This window comes from Pectinophora gossypiella, chromosome 12 (genome assembly GCF_024362695.1).
Source record: "Pectinophora gossypiella chromosome 12, ilPecGoss1.1, whole genome shotgun sequence".
Lineage (NCBI taxonomy): Eukaryota > Metazoa > Arthropoda > Insecta > Lepidoptera > Gelechiidae > Pectinophora > Pectinophora gossypiella.
Window position 1 is genome coordinate 8964680 of NC_065415.1, and position 25770 is coordinate 8990449.

General features: G+C 35.3%; 1 protein-coding gene and 2 non-coding genes across 3 annotated transcripts; all 3 read right to left on the reverse strand.

Annotated features, from left to right (window-relative positions):
- Positions 1-2314: 2314 nt before the first annotated feature.
- Positions 2315-2386, reverse strand: Trnaa-cgc (transfer RNA alanine (anticodon CGC)). Its single transcript has one exon. It is a non-coding gene; the product is annotated as a tRNA-Ala (tRNA).
- A 3442-nt stretch (positions 2387-5828) lies between these two features.
- On the reverse strand, positions 5829-5900 carry Trnaa-cgc (transfer RNA alanine (anticodon CGC)). Its single transcript has one exon. It is a non-coding gene; the product is annotated as a tRNA-Ala (tRNA).
- Positions 5901-7761: 1861 nt separating this feature from the next.
- Positions 7762-8403, reverse strand: LOC126371615 (piggyBac transposable element-derived protein 4-like). Its single transcript, XM_050016931.1, has one exon. The coding sequence runs from the start codon at positions 8401-8403 to the stop codon at positions 7762-7764; it is 642 nt and encodes a 213-aa protein (XP_049872888.1).
- Between the last annotated feature and the right edge of the window lie 17367 nt (positions 8404-25770).

The following is a 25770-nucleotide window of genomic DNA, read 5'->3' on the forward strand; positions in this document are numbered from 1 at the left end:
TAGTTCGGGTGGGATTCAGGAGCTATGGGCAATTTGATTAACCGGGTATTATTATCATCGGTCATTGTTTATAATAAATGACGGCCTCTGTGGTCCAGTGGTTGAGCGATGAACTCACGATCCGCAGGTCCCAGGTCCGAATCTCGGTGGGGACATATCACAAAAATCACTTTGTGATCCCTAGTTTGGAGGACATTACAGGCTGATCACGTGATTCTCCGAAAGTAAGATGATCCGTGCTTCGGAAGGCACGTTATGCCGTTGGTCCCGGTTACTATTTACTAATGTAAGTGAGTATTCGTTATATGAGCCATGCCTTTGGCGGCTCAATCATAACCCAGACATTAGGGTTATTGAGGCTGGTATTCCACCTCACAACCCACACGATAAGAAGAAGATTGTTTATAATGCTTGGATTTCTGAAATTGCCCATTAACGTCCCCACTGTTGGGGCACGGGCCATTCCTATGGATGGGTAGGGAGATGGGGCCATAAACCATCACCATAGTGATGAGAACTCAATGGTCAAAGAAATCTTTTACAAACCACTTTTCTTGGTTACCATATGAAAAATATTTGTCTGTACAAAACAAAACGACATAATAGAACTTCTTCAATGCAAACTTAGGATGGCAACAATAGTTTATTTTATTTGATTCATCATCATTAATTTAAGAGCCATGCTCCTGTCGGTGTAGCATTCTCCATTCCTGTCTATCAAAGGCAAATTCTTTCACTTCCTTGTAAGACACTACATTCGCCTTCTCTTTTATTTGTTCGATGTAAACTCTTCTTGGTCTTCTCTGTCTTATTTAATGTTCAACTCATCTTGCCTCTTCTATCCTCAACTACTTTTATTAGCACTTCCTGAACTAGTAGCCCTTTCTAACCAACTTATTCTTTCCGTCCTCCAACACCACATTTTAAAGGATTCGAATCCCTCCCGGTCTTTCTGTGTCAGTGTCCAAGTTTCACATCCTTAGAGGGCTATACTCCATATGAAAGTTTTGATGTAAAAATACAAATACAAAATGATTTATTTGTGAAACACAAGTAGAATAGGGTGTTATGTATTGTTTTCTGACTGCTTTGCATTGTAGTATTTACCTCAATATTTTCCTATAGTAAGCGACGATGTTTGGCGATGGTACTCGATAGCCAATAAGCCAGACACATTTCTTAAAAGAAGTTGGTTAATACGAAACTTTGAAAATTACTATCCCCACAAAATGTCAAAGAGGTCAAAAAACGTGGAACCCGTTGATGTTATGAAACGGTTGGGAACATGATATAAGCCTCTCACGGAAAACTTACGTGTCGGATTTTGCCGGGACTTTCAGTAATGAATGAACGGGATAAAAAATAAAAATAACTTTACTTCGCTTCACAATTGTAGGTAATCCGGGATAGAAATTTCGAATAATAAATGGCAATACTTTTTATCCCATTGAATAAGTTCCTTCCTGTTTGGGAAGAAAATCTCCGCCGTCCGGGTTGTAGGCGTATCTAAAAAAGATATCTACTGAAAGCCCAATTTCGAATTGAAAAAAAGGATATCGGGCTATTTAAAGAATGTAAGATAAGAATCCAATTATTTTTATTACCTACAGTTATCAACAAAAATCCTAAAAAAAAGAAAATTCCACTTGATATCAGCTCAAAATCATTGTCTGAATCATCACCCTCAGTATTCGTAATGGTGTCACTAGCACTCTGTATATTTATTACTTTTTAGTAAGATGCTTTCAAGCTAGGCTATGTCACACCTCAGACGTCCAATTATTACCGTATGCCGCCTTGCCGCGTAAGTGCGAGTGAGACAGACAGTCGCGCTGTCCCTTACTCCTTAGCGGCTTACGGCCATTTAGACTACAGTAAACGCGAGAGGGGGTGAAGTAAATCTAGTTTGGCGCCCGATACAAATTGGTGCAGGGCGGACAGTTACCGGTCTAGATGCAGTATTTAGTGTATCTTTCGGCCAAGTAGTCACATCAAAACAAATGAAAAACTTTATTGCCTTCCATGTGATTACAAGTCTACAGTAAGTTTAAAAAAGTGTTCTTCTTCTTCTATCGTGTGGGTTGCGAGGTGGAATACCAACCTCATCAACCCTGTTGTCAGGGTTATTATTGAGTCGCCAAAGGCCCCTGACACGGCTCATGTAACGATTACTCACTTACATCAGTAAGAAGTAACCGGGACCATCGACTTGACGTGCCTTCCGAAGCACGGATAATCTTACTTTCAGACAATCAGGTGATCAGCCTGTAATGTCCTAACTAAACTAGGGATCACAAAGATGATTTTTGTGATATATCCCCACCGGGATTCGAACCCGGGGCCTCCGGATCGCGAGTCCAACGCTCAACCACTGGACCACAGAGGCCGTTAAAAAAGTGTTATTCTTTATTTTATGATCATGTTGTAATAACGGCAATTTTACAAAATACTAAAGCGCTTGTCGAGACAGAAGGCAACCTAACAGTTTATACGACATACCTGAGTTACGCCTAGACGAAAAAATTGCTCGTCAAAAAACCGCTTACGCCTTAACAAGATAAGAACTTGTTTCATTTCAAAGTACTTAGGGGACGTATTAACCTGAATTTATGGCATTAGCCATAATATCTCTTTCAACATAAACTATGGCTTAGTTACATCACACCCCGGACACTTCATACAAAACACCTCGTTTTACACAGACACTACACATTAACTGAGACGGTAGCGGAGAGTTGCCGTTCTAATCCTAATATTATTCCTTATTCTGTGGTCACATGCCAAATGCTAATGAATGCATCTGATCGCACACATACTAAAGCAAAACGTAAGTAGAACCAGATGGTACTGTGTTTGCAATATTAATCAATATTTAACGCTAACTATAAATTCATTACGGTAATCGTTTAACAATTTCTATAAGTCATGTGAAGTATGTTGTCGGCCGGTACACACATGTATTTTGTCGACGTATTGTAAGTTGAAATGGTGCTCAATAATTGCTGCCCTCTTAATGCCGCCTAGAGCCTATCACCAGACATTTGCTCCCAACGTAGTTTAGAAATGTATGCACATTGTTTTAAGTTTACGCGGTTATTATCATAATTAAAGCACATAGTAACGGGTTCTTACCGCGTTTAATCCAGTAGTAGGTGTTGTAAAAAGCTTGGAACGGCCTAATGTGGTGAAAAAATGTGAGGACACAGTGAGTGCGGTTTGTCGTAGTGAGTTTCGTGCGAGTTCAGATGGTTCCGAACATTCCGATATCAACAACATAAACAAGCGGCAAAGAAAGAGGGTAGACAGATATGTCTGCCCGTAGAAAATTATGGATCGACCTACTCCACTCCAATCTCATCAGTCATCCCGTGATCATGGCACTTGCAACAGTGTCGAAATATCGGGAGTCTCATATCCCCATTTAAACGCGGTAAGAACCCGTTATTATGTGCTTTAATGTATGCACATACTTATCGTATTAGATAGACTTATATTCTGAATATTAAACTTTGCAAAAAAGGTTATTATAAGGTTAGTGAGTATTTAGAAGATATGACTGCATGGGATTAACTGTCTGAGAATTGATATTAGGCAGCTAAATTAATCAATTGTACAACAATATGTTATGTTTATATTTTTTTTAAATAACGTCTAGGGCCCTGTGCCGAGGTTTTTCTTGCAGTTTCTTTTCCCCTGCTATACAGATTGTGAGAAGCTGTAGTAGTTTTAGGCGGATGAGACGTTCGTTATGTAAAAATTGACGATTCAAAGTGTATGTATGTTACCTACTGAATAAAGATATTTGCATTAAATCCTAACCTATATTATATCCAGTAATAAGAATGTACGTAAATTACAGTTTTATGCCTTTATCTCGAAAGTTACATTGATGGAGTTAATTCTCTTTGAACTGTTACTCCTGATATAAGTACTGGTTCCTACGGGTTCCTGTCTTCTGCAGACGGTCCCAATTTGAATATTATTTTTGTTCGTATGGTAGTTTACAAGAATGTTTATAGACGAACAAATAAACATTTCTATTTATTATTTTTATTTATATTAGTTTCCTTTCCCGCAAAACTCTTATGATAATAGATAATACCCGTGAAAGAGATTTGAAACGTAATAATATTCACACGATATAGGCACTATACTTAGATATACTTTATTTACATAGCATTCGTCAAAGACGGGTTTTGGCATAGAGGCACGTATACCAATCTGATATTTTTGTCACTGTTTGTTTGCAATATTTTTGCCTCACACTATGTAACACGTGTGGCAATTCGTGTTATGTATTCAATGCCGCAGCGAAAACTAGACACTCTTTACAGGTATAAAGTTTTCGTTAGAATGGGAATCAATCCCATTCACGTGGTTTCCAGCATTTGTGCCCGCTTAATAACAATGGAGGAGCTCGGTGGCGCAGCGATAAACGCGCTCGGTCTGCGATTGTTGAAGTTAAGTAACTTTCGCAAAGGCCGGTCATAGGATGGGTGACCACAAAAACAAAATCATCTCGAGCTCCTCCGTGCTTCGGAAGGCACGTTAAGCCGTTGGTCCCGGCTGCATTAGCAGTCGTTAATAACCACCAATCCGCACTGGGCCCGCGTGGTGGTTTAAGGCCCGATCTCCCTATCCATCCATAGGGAAGGCCCGTGCCCCAGCAGTGGGGACGTTAATGGGCTGGTGATGATGATGATGAATAACAATGGTACTTAAACATAGCTGGCGAGGAGCGGGCATGTATACTCTACACCTCTGCCTACCCTTTCGGGGATACAGGCGTGGTGCTATGTTATGTTTTTGATATTATTGTACAGGAAACAAATCACAAATTGTAACATTATTATACTTACATCAATGTTATGATCGCACGTAATTATGAACTCGGTTTAAAATGCGACGCTAAAATAGCAGTGACGCTTTCGTTTGCGAACTCCTTTTTACAAATACAAGCACAAAATCAGCTGCCGTACAGCAGCCAAAAACCATACCTACTGGATGGTGACACGCCGCATATCTAATTAGTAACAATGTTAGTCTGTTTTTGTGCCCCAGTAACGTCTAAACTGAACATTGCTGCGGAAACTAAACCATGCGGTAATTCGCCATTTAATGTTTGCATTCTAGTTCTTTGTGGGAGTGAGTAATGCTATGGGAATAATAATTCGCGTGCTGTGCTCTGGAGGCGCATTAGGTGCGCACGTGAGCTTGTGAATCTATCCACTATACCACTTGCATGCGTTAGTATTCCAGCCCAGCACCCGGGCTTAAACGACCTAGCCTAGCCTGCTTCAAGATTTATACTCCTCTTATTACTTTCATGAGAACATTTCAATAAATCCGTGCCAAGTTCCTTTCTATCTCTACTGGCGACTGCTATACGACTTCCAGATCAGAAAGTAGTTGAAAGTTCCCTGTTGAATAATTATGAGGCGCGCTCGAATGAGATTTAAATTGAACCGAGAAGTAAATGGCCACGATTGTCTTCCATTGGTGATAAATGACGATTTTTTACCCGACTGCGGCGAAGCAACTAGAAGGGTTATTGTTTTTGACTGCTATGTATGTATGTGTATATATGTGTGCATGTGCGTGTCGTGTCTTCTTCTTCTTATCGTGTGGGCCGCGAGGTGGATCACCAACCTCACCAACCCTGGTGTCAGGGTTACTATTGAGCCGCCAAAGGCCCCTGACATGGCTCATGTAACGACCAACGGCTTAACGTGCCTTCCGAAGCACGGATCATCTAACTTTCGGACAATCAGGTGATCAGCCTGTAACGTCCTAACCAAACTAGAGATCACAAAGTGATTTTTGTAATGTGTCCCCGCCGGGATTCGAACCCGGGACCTCCGGAACGCGAGTCCAACACTCAACCACTGGACCACAGAGGCCGTTCGTGTGCGTGTGATAACATAGCTGCACAGACATTTTCCGGATCAGAAGAACGTTACCTTAATAAAGAAGACCCCAAAATAATATAAATAAAAATATAGGCAAGTTTAAAATCCATTTCAAATAGTCTAATAATAACCCTGACACCACACGATAGAAGAAGAAGAAATAGTCTAAAAGTGGAAGTAAAAGTATATATATTTTTTAATTTAGTTTTTGTCTCTTTTCAGTAAATGTTTGCAATAATTTATTTCCATTCGTTAATTTAGTATCGATTAAAGTCTCGTTAAACTCAATTTAATTTTACGACGTCGTCGACTAGAAGACTGAATAGAATTCGAAAGTTATAGAAGTTGATAATTGCTTCTGTTATCGCCTGTAAAAAGGCTATCACGATGCATACTTGTTCATTTACTTACCTTTTCATTTCTCATCCCTGTTATTTAAAGTTGAAGAGAAACAAACAAGATTTAACGGAATAATATACATTTGAATCAATAATATTCTGATAGAGTCTATAAATATTATTAATTATATTTAATGTGTTGCTTGTAATAATACTTCAACCGCAAATAAATTGTTATGAATTTTGTCTTTTTCTTCAGTAACAGACCTCATTAGGTAAGTATCGTTTTTATTTTTGCCTAAAAGTATCTATTTACCTACTACTTCTCGTTTCCAGCTTTTGCCTCGATATAAAAGTTTTCAGAAAGACCTTTAAGTACGTGTGATTTCTGAGATTGGGACTGTTTATGGGGCGTTGAGAGTGAAAATAGCTAGCATAGTAGGTGGTGAAGTTCTTGATATAAATGTGTTTATTAATTCTCATATTACGTTCTTCATGTATGACTATTGGTTCTATAACTTACGAACACTTACCAATATCAATAGCGCTTATGAATTTAGAACAGAAAAGTGCATCTATACTTTATCAAGCTTACGATTTTATAATTAAGAATTCTATCTCCTTCATGTTAAAATTATTACCTAATAAAATTAAAAGTGTGATGCCCTGTCGCGGGGCCACCGACTCCAATTCAGTTGAAGACGATATAGTTAATGTTCGTACCTCGTACATAGTGTACGTGAAAAGATTTTATGCGTACGTGCTATAATAGTAAGAAAGAAAACAACTAATTAAAGTGGCTTCGCTGCAGAGCATACTTCCCAGCGGAGCCACTCAGTTTGCATACTTTGAGGTTGTTTTCTTCCTGTATATTGAAGTATAGATCGACGTACGTATTACTCACATGGTGTATGTACGTGAAAAGATTTTATGCGTACGTACTATAGTAAGAAAGAAAACTACGAGTTTAAGTAGCGCCGGTGCAGAGCATCATACAAAAAGGTATAAAGACCATCACAATCCCGCGCTTCGATAATACATTTTCTATTACTATGTCTACTTATCCTCCTGCCTACCAGAAGCACTTTTTTTGGAGTATGTTTCTGAAATTTTAGTATGTTGTTCGGAATAGGTTGACATGCAAGGGAAAAATAGATAAAAAAATCCTGCTTTCGGAAAAACGATTTTTCGCTATGTCCTATGTAGAGAACAAAGTGACGATATTACTATGTGATTTATGTAGTACATAGGATAATTCTGGGATGATATCTGGAATAAAAATAAGTAAAGGTACTGAAAAGCAAACAAAAAAACTTATATTTTAAGCCTCCTATCAGAAAATTGAGAAACAAAACAAAAATAAATCAGTCTTCTTCAAAAATTATCAAAATTAAACAATTCTTCCTTATAATTATAACATAACAGAACAATAATCAACATTTTGTACTTTTAAGTCATTAATGAGGAACATAATCATGAGATCAACTAGGTATAAGTAAAGCTTCAATTAAAAACTACTCAGCATCCTTGTGGAAGTCGGAAAAACAATTCCTATTTGGTGTAAAACAGAGATAAATATCACATTTTATGCAGTAAACTGTGGTCTTTTTGGAGCATCCTCTATTCCTACAGCGCGATTGTTTAGTGTTATATTCGGGTAAGTGTGCAGCAGACTTCATACGGCGTTCTCTGGAAGGTATTGGTTTGATAAGGATCTTACGTTTCTTGTGTTTGGGTTCGAGCTCTTCATACTCTTCACCTCCACTTTCACCATCACTTTGTTCTTCATTGTCTCCAATAAGTTTTGTACCCAAATCGAGTTTGTACTGACGCATTTGTATTATGTTTCTCTTTATGGCACCTTTCTCTATTTGAACAGCTCTATATTGCAGCCAAGCATTTACCACCGCCAAATCAAAGAGATGTGATATAACACGAATTGTCCACTTTTTTGTTCGGTTACGCGATGGGCAGACTGAAAGCATGCGATCTGTAAGGTCGACTCCACCTATGTTTTGGTTGTAAGTTTTAATAACTTCGGGCCTTCTAACTCTTTCATATCGCTTATCTTTTTTAGACCAACGTTCGCATTCGTCGTGGTTTTGATCACAGTAACAAGTGGACATCATTAATACTGGTTTGTTGTCGAGCCACATTGTAACAGCGATTTTTCCATCCTCTCTTACCTTCACTTCACTACTTCCTCTCGCCTTTTTTGGAATACTTTTTCTTCTGTCAAGACACAGCTTTTAGGAACTCTGTTTTTCATAATGGTACCTGTACCATGAAATCCACGTCTCAATAGTTCATCGCACAGTTTTGTAGAAGTGAAAAAACGATCGAAAAATAATAAATGACCAGGGACCAATGTGCGAGTTAAAGTTAAAACGGCTGCTTCGCCTAAACCAAAACCTTGGCCGATCAAATCCGGGAACGTAGTGTCTCCCTGATACACCACCATATCGCAAACAACGCCTTGAGGAGTTGCGAGGACAAACACTTTCAACCCAACGGGATTAGGTTTGTTGGGGCAGTATTGACGCATTGGACATTTTCCGGTGAAAGGGATAATCATTTCATCAATGCTCATTTCTTTAGGCCTGTTTTGTTCATGACAACCATTTAATATTCTTTGAAAAAGTGGTTGTATTTTCCAAGTTTTTTGTATTTTTTGTTCTGCAGATACTTCACTGTCGTAAACACACTTTAGGCGAAGTCTAATAAAAAAGAATCTGTTTCTTGTCATAGCCATTGCAATGATGGGAACCTTCCATTTTTCTGACCAGTACATATCAATTTGAGGATACTGTAACGCAGACATTATCATTGTGATACCAATATATATTTTAAGTTCTCTCAAAGTAAGCCCCATTGATTTACCTGTCTCTAAAATATGTGTTCTATTTGTACAATTAACGATCGTTGTTAGTATTTCATCATCGATATATTGATCATAGAACTGATTCCACTCCCAATTTTTAGTTTCTTTATGTATATACGCTGGTTGCATCAAATCATTCATTTCTGGTTCTATAGTAGCTTTGGTCCACGTATCTTGAATACCATCGATTGTTTGGCGATTTCTGATTGCTATCTGTCGAGTAGACAAAGATGGTGGTTCTGACTGCTGAAAATCATCTCCAACTCGTGTTCCACGTCCACGCCCACGACCGCGAGAACGTCCACGCGAAACGCTTCTCCCACGACCTCGTGATCGAGACTGTGATGTCGAAGATACATAAACTGAATCGCTAGATAACGCTGGAGAAGCAGAAGGAGTGATTAACGTAGCGTCTTCTTCGTCTGAACTGCTAGACTCACTGATTTGATGGTCATTGCCTCTTTGGCTGATCTCTGATGGAATGAACTCTGGATCGTCATCCGAATCTTCTCCGGAATAGTCAAACTCGGAGTCATTTAAAGCTTCAGATATGTCATTATCCGTTATAACTGCAAAAACACAAAATATCGGTCAATACCTTCCAATGTCCTTCTAACAGTACACTTAGAGTCGAACTATCAAAACTTTAGTTACCTACATTTGTTTTTTGCAAAGGACATAAAACAAGAAAGTAAGGTTATGTGGACTCATTTTACTGAAATGCAAAAATACCACCGGATATTACCTATTTATACATTTATTTGATTATTAACTACATCAACATAATGAATTGTAAATATTTATATAAGATTATCATTGATTAACTTACCTCTGCGCGAGCGCACTGCCACACGTCTGCTTTCAGTCGCCATTTTGCAAAAAATGGCAGATGTCAAATGTCAACTTTTTATGTCTATCTTACGCAAACAAACAATAGATGTCGTTAGTCTCAAATTCTCAGTGTTACCATTAATAAAACCGATAATAGATTTTTTTTATTGTTATGTTCTATGTACAGTACATATGTAGGCAGGAGGTTATGAAATAAATGTTCCACTTCAAATGTAATCTATTGTGTCCGTTCATCCGAAAGGGAAGCCAGTAGATATACGAACAAATAACCCGACGAATGACATTCCAATGTTTAATAACGTGTAAAATTGCTTTTTCTTCACAACAATTGCATACTCAACCTTCGGAAACCAGAGCAAGTGGAAAGTAACAAGAGTTAGGAAGAAACGTGGTAAGTCGTGGTAAGTACCTCTATAAGTTCACATTACTTAGTACCTAGTCACACTCCCAATGGACTTTTTTATACGAGTGTGAAGCTGACCTGTAACCACGAACATCTTAGGACTTGGTCTAACCGGGTTTAACCGGACGCATTAATGCATAAATGGTGTTAGTGACATCGTAACGAATACTGATAGAGATGATTCCGCTCATGATTCTAAGTTAACATCAAAAGGATTGCGATAAAAATATCGCAAAACTAAGACCCATACAAGTACGCACAGGTAGCCATACTTAGTATAGTACGTATGGGTGTTAGTAACATCGTAACTAAAACTGAGGGGGATGATTCAGACCTGACTTGATTAAAATTTCTGAGTTGATGTCAAGTGAAAATTTATGAAAATGATAATGATTTTTATTTAAAAAATTATTTTCAGTTATTTTCAGTTCCATACGCTTGCCGCTTGCTGATCGAATCCAGCATAGGCCTAAACCTAAATTCATGTTTGGATCATAAATGATTATCACGTGCTCAGTAGTGAAGGAAAACATCGTGAGGAAACCCACATTCTCGAGAAATGCATTTGCGGAGGTATGTGACCTAACATGTATTGGGCTGCTTTTCCCTTCGCGGGTTGGAAGGTCAGACAGGCAGTCGCTTTTGTAGAAAACCGGACCTGTCAAATCTTCAGGTTAGGTAAGCGGACCTTGTGAATATATATGGGATAATGCTAGGGAGATGATGATAATTTTGCGACAGAGAATCTAGATATCAACTTTGAATGATGGTCTGAATCATGCTACAAAGTTTTCGTTACGATGTCACTAACGGCCTGTGTTAATTTGAACCAATAGCATAGAGTAAATACTAAAGTACGCGCACTAACAGATCTGAAAGACCAATCAAAAGGCAAATGTAAATTTGTACTTAGAATAACAACTGACATTGTAGTTAACATGATACTAAGTTACAACAATACACTCAGACGTAAACTTGGCCAGTTGGTATTCTATTACAATTAATAGGAAATGGAATCTTCGAAGGGAATCACTATAAATACCAAGGCTACGGGTTATTTCATGGACAGGTCAACTTGATTGTTAATTACATAAGATAAACGGCTATTTCCCGTTGAGCCAGAGACTACAGAATTCCACTTACTACGATCCTGACACACCACTTTCACTTCTTCCACTCTCAACAAAGACTTCATGCATGCGCGCTTGTTAAGTGTACTCTTTACCGGGCCATTCTTTAAAACATCATGGATCAGGGTGATCAAAATGGCCACATTGAAGCAATTCATCTAATAAAGCAATATTGCTATTCGAAATTTGTTTGCATTGCGCACTTACTTTTATATGCGCAAATGTCAAATTGCAACATTGCTTTCTTAGATGAATAGCTTCGATGTGGACATTTTAACCCCCCTGATCACGGTATGTACGCCTTAGCCTTTCTTCTTGTCTACTTATATCCAAATCATCAGAGCATCCCTTTCTCAATTCTCGTCATTATATATTCTTTTACAGCATAATACTCCCTTATCACACTATTATTATATTAAGTTGTTTTAATTTCGTTTGCCGTTTCAGACTGAAGTTCCGTTTTGCTCTAAATTTTGGAGCCTGTGGCTGCTCAGCATTACAATTTGCAGTACAAAGATCTAAAAGAAAGACCCAGATACCTACACGTCTGTCTGAGCATGATTATCTCGGCAACTATGCATGAAGGATTTTACAAAAAATACAAAGATAAACTCCCGCCTAATATCCCCAACACAATAGGGATTTATGCATCACATTGCACAGTGCCGCAAAAGACGAGTTTCATATTCAAGTCTAAAATTATAATGTACTTACATAATTATTACAAGGATGTCCTTCATGTAAGTTTGTGATTTTAGTGTTGTTATCATTCAAGACCGAAGCAGTTTCGTTCGCTGAGAACAACCTTTAGTCCAGGGGGGCTAAAATGACCACATCGAAGCAATTCATCTAAGACTACTCCACTTACTTTTATATGCGCAAATGTCAAATTGCAATATTGTTTTCTTAGATGAATAGCTTCGATGTGGCCATTATAACCCCCCAGTAAGGTTTTGCGTCTCAGTATACGCCCACTCGTTTCGAAATAGAACATATGTCTCAATCATTCTCCGTTTAATCGAATACCAGAGACAATTTTGTTAGCTTCTAGTCTCAGAGAGCACAGTATTTATCTATCAAAACCATAAAAAACCCAGTTGTCTCGTCTATGTCTTGTTGTATAGTTAGTGTTTGTAAAAGTGAGTGATATAAAGACACTGTTACTATAGTAACAAAGATCAATATTCAGTCCCATCTGATGAGGATGCGATGAAATAAACTCATCATTCTTAAATATATACGATACTAAGCTAAGGAAAGTTGACCATTTATCTCAACGTTGTTCTTTTATTTTCGTATGTCTTTTCCATACTTTTTTAAAAATATTTCTGTCCTAGTAGGTACATACATGTAAAATATTTTATTTCACAATTTCAAATAATTTAAATTGATTTGAATAATTAAATTGTCAAGAATTAATTCTCAAGGCTAACTCAAATCCAGGAGACAAAAATAAAATATAATTATTTAAACACTGATGACAAAATGTTATTTCGACCAGCGCAGGCGGCAGAATATAATTCAGGCAGAGACTGGAATTCTGCCAGTAATGTCAGAAATAAATAAAAAAGGCAACGGCGGCGCCATGCGAAGATTGTATTATTCGCCCGTACCTATCAAAAGACGAATAAAATAAGCTAAGGTGGCAGATGTATTCGGGCAGAAAGACGGTGATTGCTCATATCGGATGTCGAGTCACTTCCCTCCGTTCAATTCAACGCCAATTTGCTGTTTTCATTGTGCTTTATACACCATTTTATTTGGTTGTAAACGTTTATTCTCAACGCCAACGGCGCGGCGGCGTGTCGTAACCAAGTGATATCGACGATTTAAAAACTGCGAACAATTTCAATGAATGTTTCAAGAAAACACTGTAATGGGTGACTTTATCGACTATTTATTAATTTCCATCGTAATTCTTTCCACAACCAACGTCTCCTAGAAAAGTCGGGGAAACCAATCCAACCCCGTTCTTCATTTGTTTTTCTCGCCGCGTAATTCTCACTTCCGTTCCCGCCTTTTCTGTTTACTTACTTTTTAAATTAATTAATTAGTTGTTTAACATTTACAATTATAAATAATTTATATTAATTCTATTTAATAATATTTTAAATCATTAAATACTTTTAAATTATATGCCCATTTGCTTGAACGATAACAGTGCAGGTAAATTAATAGTCCATATAAATTCCATCGTTTCGCAACTTTTAACTTTAATCTAGTTAATATTCATGTTAGATAATTCAACTTCTTTTAAAATATGAGTGATCATGACACTCGGCCATCCGACTTCGTGCTCTCTCCGGAGCACGCTAGGTATCTACCTACTCCAAATACTAACAACAAAAAGTTTATGAATTAGTCAGTATAAACATAAAATCTTAAAAACATTACTTTAATGAGTATTAAGACTCTTATACCCCAATGGGTATTAACTCAAACAATAATCATGACACTCGACACGAGTTTAGGTAATTATTACGGCAAATACACCAGTTATAATATATCCAAATAATCGGAATTCAAATCCTCAATCAATCAAATATTTTCATATTATTTATATCAAGTATTTACTTAATTATTTTTCAAATCATTATTTTCTTTCAGATAGGTACTTACTTATCCAATACGTATCTACTTATTTAACTACCTGGCTAGATATTTTATAGCACTAATTAAAAGAAACCCATAATTTTGTAGTATTTCTTTTCTTTTTCGTCATTTGCAACTTATCTTGCGATTTCATCAAATTACAATACCTACATTACAACAACCGCTTCATTGTCCACAAACATGGATTTAAGAGTCATCGATAGGCTTATTGCTAAATAGTAACTTCCTCCTGGCAGTCTTTGGCAATTCGTCTTCTTTATATTATAGCTATTCTTGAGCCCTTACTTATTCGTTTAAATGTTTTAACTATAATATGTAACTTCTCTGCGCATCATTTTCACTTTTAATCACTATATAAAATATAATATTCCTAACTATTCTTCTTTACAAATGCATTAATTCTGTCTAAATCGTTAGGGCTGACATCTGTATGCAATTTTGTCCCATTCAAAGCTAAATGTTTAGTATACAACATGTATTTTTCTTCAAACTGCTAAATACTACTCCTTGTAACTAACCAAACTTGATTATTCCGTTGCATTACGATTTACATTCAAGTGGGAGGTCTCTACCCAGCAGTGAAAACCTTTAACTATGAACAAATCTCTTTCAACAGCAAAAGCAATCTTAGCTCGTTTGTGACATATTATAAATCATAATTTGCCCATTTATGTAATAAGTAATAAACGAATAAATGGTCTGTTCCCTTAAAGCAAGTCTGTATTACTCTCGATAAAAATGATACTTCTGATCCGAAATAAGTCCGGTATATAATAATACCTCTGACATACTATGCACTTCAAAATCCCTCTTATGCCAGCTTTTATTTTTAGCTTCTTTGAGAATAAAATGATAAACTTAATTACGCTACCATTTTTGATAGAAGAATTACTCAGATGTATACCAAAGATTATCTTTGTCTTTTAAAACAGTTAATTAAAGGCATAATGGACCACATTTTCGGTCAAATTTAAACAGGAGCAATCAATAATCCTTGTAGCTGCAGTTGTCTTGGAACAACTATCGAACCATCTTGATGATTGATTAGCACAGTACATTTGGGTTTCTAACATCAATAACTGAAGCACGTAGTACCGCTTAAAGGAAGACCGCAATCACTAAAAATTTCACATATAAATATTTCAAACTTTTATAACTTCCGTCTCATATCGAATGGAATGACTCTCATCATAAGGATTCCTTTTCATCATTTTATTACGGAACCGCTAAAAAAAATTATAATGAATCTTTCTTATCAATACCAAAGCCTTTTTATTTTTATTAGATAGTTTATTTTGTAACGTTATAAACTTTCCTGTTGGTTTCAGAAACATTTTGTAGATCATTTTCTTGGCTGTATTATTTTGATTACTATTGTTTCTCTGATTTATACTTGCTATATAAGTAATGTGAGTATCTATTAGCAATTTCGGCGCTATCTTCTGTGGATTAAGCCCATCCCAAATCGTTACGTACAAAAGGAGCAATGACGTGCGCTCATCTTGGAATTTTGTCTAAGTAAATGTACAAAATTGTCAAACGTGTAAACTTCTATCTCAGCATTGCCATATGCCAATGCATGAGAAAATCACACTCCAGTTTTAGTTCTATCCACAGTAAAAGTATGTAATAAAAGGTTTGCACACACGATTTATACATATTATGTCGTTTTCTCCGCATCAAAAATACATTAATTCGGAACATTGAAGCTGGTATAGCCATTCACAAAATGAGTACCTATATGGATCATAATAATCTCTCCTTTTCATTTAACACTCAGGCTATTTGTGACAATATTTCTTTTGTCTTCTGTGAAACGATTTATGACAGCAAATCCTCTTTAGATCATAACGCCTATACTACATCTAGTTACATGTTTGAGTAAACAATACTACTTCTCTTCGATGCCTTTATAATTTCATTAGAACAACACAACGTGCCGATGTCCCCTGTAATAACTTGGTATAGTTTTCATCGATTGATCAATCCACCACATCTACCAAGTGATTGTTACTAAGTAGGTATACAGTAATGTGCCTCGTACTTCTAATATATTGTAAATCCTGACTATTTTTAGGTACAGAAACTGATCGTGGTTTCAAGCTATTATCTTTTTTTTTTTCTTCAGAGTCAAGATTATACCATCATCAGTCTTCGTCAAATAAAACTTTACGTATCGCACCAAACGAAATCAGGGCCTTTTTAGCCTAAAACTTAAAACAAAAAGAAAAATAGTTGCATTTTAAGACTAATATCGTTTCTTTGTACGTACTTCATTAACTAATTCATTATTTAGGTATGCCAAAATCTCTTAAAGAACTCATTCCATGATAATTACATATTATTATATGCAGGGGTTATTTGTATTCTTACTGGCAAAAGTTCCTTTTACGGTCCTATCTATTCATAGTATTTCCACAAAAACTCTACTTGTCGCTTGTTCCCTTTTCAAAAATTAACACTATATTAGGATCATAACAAGTATTAATTAAAATCATTACTTATATTATTCACTCAAATTCTAATGTCTCATATGCATGTACTAAACATATTATGAATACAACTATTCTAAACACAATGCAATTCATAATACAGTTTCTACAAACTGTATTTACTTAATCGCTTATATAATTGCATCAAACACAATTTGATAACAATAAGAAATACAAAACACACCACTTATTCTGAAATAAGAAACCGGTTTTGGATTAAGGTATAATTTATCACATCATCATCAATTCAAGAGCCACGCTCTTGTCGGTGCAGCATTTTCCATTCCAGTCTATCAAAGGCTAATTCCTTGACTTCCCTATAAGACACGACGTTAACCTTTTCTTTAATCTGTTCCATGTAAGCTCTTCTTGGTCTTCCCCTTCCTCTCTTTCCTTCTATGATGTTTTTAATAATAATAATTTATCACACTGGTAAATAATGTTTACACATCAGAAACCCATACAAGGTTTTATGTTTGTCCCATTTAACTTGCTATAAACTCTATTTTATATTATCATGTTGAAATACATCTGTTTAGGAAAACAAAATATGAAAACTTCACTAAATAGGTAAGTATGAGAAGTTACTATTCATACAAACAAAATATCTGGAATATCAAAATAATATGTATTAAGTCTTCTTTATTTTTGGGTCTTTCATACTTTAGGTGGGGTCAGCTCTCCTAATATTTTTGCGCCACTTCAGTTTGTCTTGGGTTGTCGGGTCGGGAAAATTTTCGCTTTCATAAAGTTACTACTGGTCTATCATGTCACAGTGCGCCTTGTGCGTCTTTTCGTTTGTGGGAAGCACAGCGTCTTTTGACTACATGGTTACCTGTTCCGAGCATCACATTACCGTACCACCATGGACGGCTTTCAGTTACCTTGTCGCTTACATTCGTTTCTGATTCTGTTTTTTTTTACCTTAGCATCTTCATTGGGTAATTTTATTTAAGTATGTATAAGAGTTCTCACAAACTCAATTTATCTTGCACGAGCTCATTGTTATTGAATAACTCCATACAAAGGTAACATGCATACTTACTTAGTTCATCTTGCGATGGATGTACCTCTGACTACCCCAGTTCGAACATAGTCCTAATCTCGTGTTGTTACAATGCAAAGTTATATTTATTTTGTACATATCACTCTATTTCAATCAAAATTTATAAATATTATATTCACTTAAGAGAATCTACAAACTTTCCTCTATTCTATTATTTCATCACGTTATTCTTTATTCAAATAAAATATTTAATAGCCCCATACAACGTTATATTTACTTACATTAGATCTCCTACAAATCTAATTCTGACATAACCTTACTATTCATTTAAATTAGAGTTACTGCAAACTCTACTCTATTCTGTCATATACGTTAAATTGTTATTCGTTTCCATTAGAGTTAATACAGACTCTATTCTGTCACTCATATGTCAGTGCTATGTATTGTCATTAGAGATCCTACAAACTCTACTCTGTTCTATCATTCATATCCTTATTTTTCAATGACATTAGAGTTCTTACGGACTCTACTCTGTCACATACATAAGAGTGCTATTTATCTACATTAGAGTTCCAACAAACTATTCTATTTTGTCACCTACATGACATTTCTAACCATTAACATATGAGTTCCTACAAACTCTATTCTCCTCTGTCACCTACATGACATTGCTATCCACTAACATTAGAGTTCCTACAAACTCTATTCTGCTCTGTCACCTACGTGACATTGCTATCTACTAACATTAAAGTTTGTGCAAAGTCTATTCTGTTCTGTCACCTATATGACATTGCTATCTATATTCTATTGGCATTAGAGTTCCTACAAACTCTATTCTGTTCTGTCACCTACATGACATTGCTATCCATTAACATTACAGTTTCTACAAAGTCTATTATCACCTGTCACCTACATGACATTGAAATACATTGATATTGGAGTTCCTTCAAACTCTATTCAATTCTGTCACATATGTCACATTAATATTCATTGACTTTAGAGTTACCACTAACTCTATTCTGTCCTGTCACCTACATGACATTGCTATCCATTGACATTAGAGTTCCTACAAACTCTATTCCATTATGTCACCTAAATGACCTTGCTATCTATTGGCATTGGAGTTCCTACAAACTCTACTCTAATCTGTCACCTACATGACACTATTATCTGTAGGCATTAGAGTTCCTACAAACTCTATTCCATTATGTCACCTACATGACATTTAATCGAAACATTATAATTTAATTGCATAAACAATCAATGCTATAATCGTATGAGAGTTCCTACAAACTCTGTCCTACTGTGTCACATACATTTCAGATACGTTCGTTCATCGTACGACTTTCGTTTGAGTGCTTACAAACTCTATTATATCATATCTAAAAACGGTGGTAAGTTTCTTAAAACCACATAATATTTCATAAAACATCACCACAACACATTGTACTTAATTGGTGTCATTGTTAAATCAAATACCCATAAGTAAGTAGGTACTATACCTACTTATTATCCGTCATTGAACATTTCAATCACTAATATGGTAATAAACAGTGTAAATCCATGTAATTCGAAATAAACAACTCATTATTATAAATGACCAACAAATTCAAAATGTCTCTCTTCATCCGACATCTACACGGCACTAAGAAAATTAAAACAAATATTCTTCATCTTTAGGTAAAAATAACTCGAAATTAATACACTTTATAAAATATTATAAAGTATCATTCACTCGCCATAGGTATGTTCTTTCCGATGAAAATTGCTTTAAAAATCGTAAAATTCCATTCCCTTGTTAAAAATAATATTAAATCAAATACTTAAAAAAATATAGACATTATAAAACATCATACATTCATTATAAATATTTAAAAGTAAATTGAGAATATTTAAGAAAGGATTGTAAGTGGCATTCACTCACATAAATATCGCTCAGCTGAAAATTATCTATATTTATTTTAAAAATAAATCGGAAATTTTGTAAAATTCCACTCACTCCTTAAAAATATTCATTTTCGAAATCACGACAAAATAGCAAAATAGTATTCACTCGCCATAAAAAATATCTTCTTTATTGTAAAATCCATACACTACCAAAAAATATTTTTGGCCAAATATTCTTCCGAAACATTCCAAAATTATGATAACGAGAATGTGAAAATCACGACACCCAAACTACTTTGAGTACTGTTAACATTTTATTGTCAATCTGATCAAAAACATAATTCGTTCAGTTATAATTCCACTTCATTAAACAAACACTTCGCAGTCGTATTTCTTTATCTTTGATTTCACTATCATCATCATCATCATAACCAGCACATTGATTTCACTATCATTAAAGTTTTAATAAGACTTTAAGACTCACGCCCACAATCCCTAACGGAGTAGGCTAAACATTCTTTTACGATAATGAATGCAAATATTTTGCTAAGTAATAATGGCGCCATGCCAACTTTCAATAATACGTCATAATAGTACACACTGGTACTTACATTTAAATCAATCCTTGTCCACTTTTGTGGGTGACATAGGCTCACTTATTAACACTTCTGAATTTTCAAGAAAACACTGTAATGGGTGACTTTATCGACTATTTATTAATTTCCATCGTAATTCTTTCCACAACCAACGTCTCCTAGAAAAGTCGGGGAAACCAATCCAACCCCGTTCTTCATTTGTTTTTCTCGCCGCGTAATTCTCACTTCCGTTCCCGCCTTTTCTGTTTACTTACTTTTTAAATTAATTAATTAGTTGTTTAACATTTACAATTATAAATAATTTATATTAATTCTATTTAATAATATTTTAAATCATTAAATACTTTTAAATTATATGCCCATTTGCTTGAACGATAACAGTGCAGGTAAATTAATAGTCCATATAAATTCCATCGTTTCGCAACTTTTAACTTTAATCTAGTTAATATTCATGTTAGATAATTCAACTTCTTTTAAAATATGAGTGATCATAACAAATGTTTCCATGTTCCGTCCAAAATTATGTCGGCGAGACGCAACTACACTTCATTTCTATCTGTCAATCGTGATGTAATCAATTACTTACCAAACATTTCACAAGTCATAAAAAGTTTTGCAGACGTAAGAAGTTATAGTAAAAATCAAAGTTTATTGACTTCATAAATTAATAAGTGAAATAAAAAATAAATTAAAAATTTAAAATAAATTTCAATCGGTACTTGTGCCGACAATAAAGTTTATTAAGTAATTTAAAGTTTTAACTCCGTCAGTTACTCAGTAGAATATATTAGAACAATATGAATGAAATTGAATGAAATTAAAAACTTATTCCTACAAAGAGAAAATATCAAAAACATCTGACTCTTTTCACTTTGTGAGTTTCCTCCATGTTAAGTACTATGGAAATAAAAAAAATGTTAGATACTTATGGACGGGGTTGGTGAAGTTTTGCATTTATTTATTGTTAACTTACAAGACATCCTTCTATCATCAGCTGCCGTATCAAGCCAACCTCATGCAACACAGAAGCGCTTTTTTTTAAAGAATATCGACTTAATGATTTTTAAGGGCATTTTCTTTTACAAAACGTAATAAATTACATACTAAGCGCCCGTTGGACGGTACACTGCACCTTAGGTTCATGTGATTTGTTTTCATTACAAATTCGTACTTAAAGATATAAAATAAACAATTTAAACACCCGGAACATAACTTGATTTTATTTTTTTGACGTGACTTAGATTTGCCGCAGATGGCATGAACTACTTGGCCTGACAAATGGGGAGCGTTGAAGGATCTCACCCGGTACAACGTTAAGACAACAGGCCTGAGGGTGTTCAGTTAGGCGCGAACCTCGGCTCAGGGCGTCGTCTGAGAGGAAAAAAATTGAAAGAATTAATCGTTCCTAGTGGGTCGATAGCGATAAGCGCTGATTGAGGGACATCGTCGACCACGCTGGCGGGGTCGGTATCGGGGTCCTTAATCTTATCCGAACATAATTTGACACACGTATATAAAACACCATCTGGACTAACGTATAGGAATATTGTGCAATTCCAACACTATTAAATATATACGGATCAACTTGATAACCTATGCTATGATATAGAATAAGGAATAATAACTACGTGCGTGCGTCGATGGTACCATAAGTATAACTCCTAACGAATGTCTTAAGTAAAGCCTCTTACAGACCCTTGATGTCAACCCTAGTAAAGTGCACGGTTAAACCCACTCTACCGTTCTCTAATTGGCTGGATTACCTTTAAAATAGTCACTTTGCGTTCTCAATGTAACAAACTTTGGAGGGGAAAGTACAAAATTGCAAACAAATTTCTAAGAAGATTCAGATTAAATGCGGAATATAAATTAGTTAGAACAATTTATATCTATTTCCTCACTTAATCCTTCCATCAGGATGGCGCCGTTCAGCTGAATAAACGTAATAAGATTAGCCGAGTTTTATTTGTTAAATTTTTAATCTGTGAAGGCAGTTCAACAAACGGGACTTGACTAATTTGTAAGTACTTATTCGGAAGTTATTTAAAGGTAATTTCGGTACGTACGATGTCACATCTGTGACTACTATAAAATCCAGCAAAGTACCTATTTTATAAAATATTGCTTCTATTCTCTCTGCTATCAAAAGTCGTCACGTTTCTTCACTATTAATTATGTAATTGAAAGCAATTACTTAAATCAATTAATAATCCGTAAGTCTCTTCGTGCCATTTCGCCGTTTTCATTTTGCAATGTCGTCTGAATTGATAAATTTTACTTAAATCTTTGTTTCGGGTAGAACAGATGTCGTTTCTTTCATGATGGATAGAGACGATATATTTTTTTTCTTTTTACTACGTACTTACTGTGAAATATTTTGACAAACTTTTCAGAACCCCGATACCAACCCCGCCGGCGGGGACGACGATTTCCCTCATTCAGCGCTCTATTCTATGGACCCGCTAGGGTCGATTATTTCTTTGAAATATTTTCATCTCAGACGACGCCTTGAGCCGAGGTGCGCGTCTAACTGGGCACCCTTAAGCCTGTTGTCTCAAATTTTGTACCGGGTGAGAGCCCTCAGCGCTCCTCATTTGTCCAGCCAAGTAGTTAATACCATTTGCAGCAAATCTACAATAAGTCACGTCAATAAAAGTGAAATATTTAATAAATAAATATTTAAATATTTTTATGTGTAAGTAGATAATTAAAATCATTGTATCCCTAATATAGGTACTGTAAATATAGCAATAGGACTATGTTTTTGTTTGGAACGTTTATCATGTTTACACACTCTTGGTTGTTATTTTAAACTCACGAATAATAATTGTTGTGTTTGTTCTTTGATCCCTGTAGCCTTATTAGTAGAAATACGACTCTATTAGTCAGTTTAAGTACTTTATGCAATTATACCGTTCTGAACAAAGGAAGTCCCATTTGTACACAATCTCAAGAGCTTTCGGGTCTTACCCACAATTACGACGTAGGTGTAGGCAAGACAAGCCTCGATTAGTCCCTTATAACTTTGCGAATAGGTACAAAATAGAAGGAGTGTATAGCTTACACTTTTGACCTCCAAACAGGTGACGAACAAAACAATGAAAGACTTAGTACGTCGTTGTGGTTTCTTTAAAAATCTCTTAACGAAGAACCAACAATTAGGTGTTTACCATGAAGGGTTAGAGTTAATTTAAAATTTGCTTAAAAATGCATTAGCACAATATTGGTGAAAATGGGTTTTAGTCGAGTACCTACTAAGGTGCTAATACGGCAATGATAAGTAATACGGAAGTCCGTATTTTAGTAAAACGGTGCATCCTATCCATTGACCTTGCAACTTCGTGTTGGCCAATACTTATCAACAACAAAACAGCTCGCATTTTTTATTCCTGAAAATGATTTTCTTTTTCTTTTTTTGACGTGACTTATTGTAGATGCAAATCTACATCTCCGGCAACGCAGATGGCATTAACTACTTGGCCTGAAAAATGGGGAGCGCTGAAGGCTGTCACCCGGTACTAAGTTTAAGACAACAGGCCTGAGAGTGCCCAGTTGTGCGCGAACCTCGGCTCAGGGCGTCGTCTGAGAGGAAAAATATTTGAAAGAATTAATCGACCCTAGTGGATTGATAGCGATAAGCGCTGAATGAGGGAAATCGTCGACCACGCCGGCGGGGTCGGTATCGGGGTCCTGAAGTGTTTGGTGTCGCGAGCTGATTGGCTGCTTCTATGGCTAGAGTAATCGGGTCAATGATTTTCTTACTTCAGTAAGTAGGTACCTTTATTATCAAAAGAACACGCCAGTGTAACTTTCACTGTTTGCATATTCAAGGAGATTGAAGATTAACCACGCTGTAGCTAAGTATACGCCATTTTCCTTAACCGATTAGCAATAAATATAGTATTTTGTAGTTTTTCTGCAGTTTATCATGATAATAGAAAACCGAAGTAATATACGTATTATAATGAATTACACCTCGTTGCTAGTAAGTAGGATTCGTAGGGATAATATTATTTAAGTAATCAAATGATTATAGTGTTTAATTAAAACAATGTGTGTTCGAAATTTATATTTTCTTGGTAAAACACTTAACGACGTACTATGTACAAAAAAAAGTATGCCATAATAATACATTAATTTACTTTAAAATACAATTTTAGTAATGCTATGTTAAAATCTATTTTACTTTAGAACGCATCACACATTTCAAATTAAAAATAATGTTATATACTAATTTCAATTTTGATGTTTGTATTATTATGCTAGCTATTTGATCAACATATTTTAAACTTTATATTTATTTCATTGTTTAGGTAATACTAATACCCATCAAAAATATAAATGTGAAATGAAAGCCAAGTTGAATATTATTGTATACCTATTCCTTGGTTGTTGACTTCAACGACAAGTCAGACCTTAGGCTACAATATCACTTCTTTTGTCGTTGAAGTCAACAACCAAGGCATAAGTATATCATAATAATTATTGAACTTGACTCTCATTTCACATTTATGTTTTTGATGGGATATCATTACTTTTTGTGCATAAATTATTAGTACCTACTAATTTATACCATATAAGTATTTCTTAAGAAACCTATGAATTTCGTAGCATAAATCGCATAAATTATAGGAAATAATTATTTATTTGATTCGGATTCATTGGATTTGGATCCACACACCACATAAAGACCGGCTGTCATGAGTTTTGATTGCTAATTCTTACATGTACTTATAGAACTTACAGGCTCTGAGTAAGTATATAAGTTAAGCGTTCCTAATATAATCAATTAAGTGAAAAATTATAAAAAAATACCAGTTTCTGATTGTTTCCTTTGTATTCACCTGATTACTTATATGCATACCAAATTTTAACTTCCTAGGTCATCTGGAACTGAGTTAGAATTTTGATCTATCTATAAGTCAGACAGTGATAAAAATGACGATTTTTGGACGTTAATATCTAAATAACCGCTTGAGATGTGTTTATGAAAATTAAAGCACATTATGTATCTCGCAAGTCTCAATATATGAGCCGAATTTGATACGTGTAGGTGAAATAGTTTTTGAATTATGAGGAGGTCGAAAGTGGCTCCAAATGGTTCGTGTAATATTACGCACGGTGCGGCTCACCAGTTCTGTTACTTGCTGAACTTGGCTTGAGACGCTCCCGCGTGTCTAGATTAGTAGATAAGAAAATGTACGCATAGTCTTCTATGTATTGATACAGAAATTGTCATTCATTCAGATTTTTAAATACGTGTAGATATAATGTTAATTAATTAGCTACCTACAGGTAATAAATTATATTTTTGGCTACATAATAATTTACTATGCAACAATGATTTCTGTGATTAAAATATTTAGTTATGACATAATTTAGGCATTCCGCAGTTATTTTTAACAGTTTGTTCATTAGTTTCATATTTTCCTCAGTTTACGACCATTCATATTACTCATGTCCAAACGGTTGCCTTCCATTAGCATCGAAATTGATATTTATAAATATAAAAGAATAACAAAGTAACTTGTGTAACATTGAACTTGTTGTTTCAGACGTATATTATTATCTAATACTTATTTATTTTATTGGTAAAACGTATATAATATGTTACAATTTATACAAAATATGATTATTCGATTCTCTACATAAAAATTCAATAA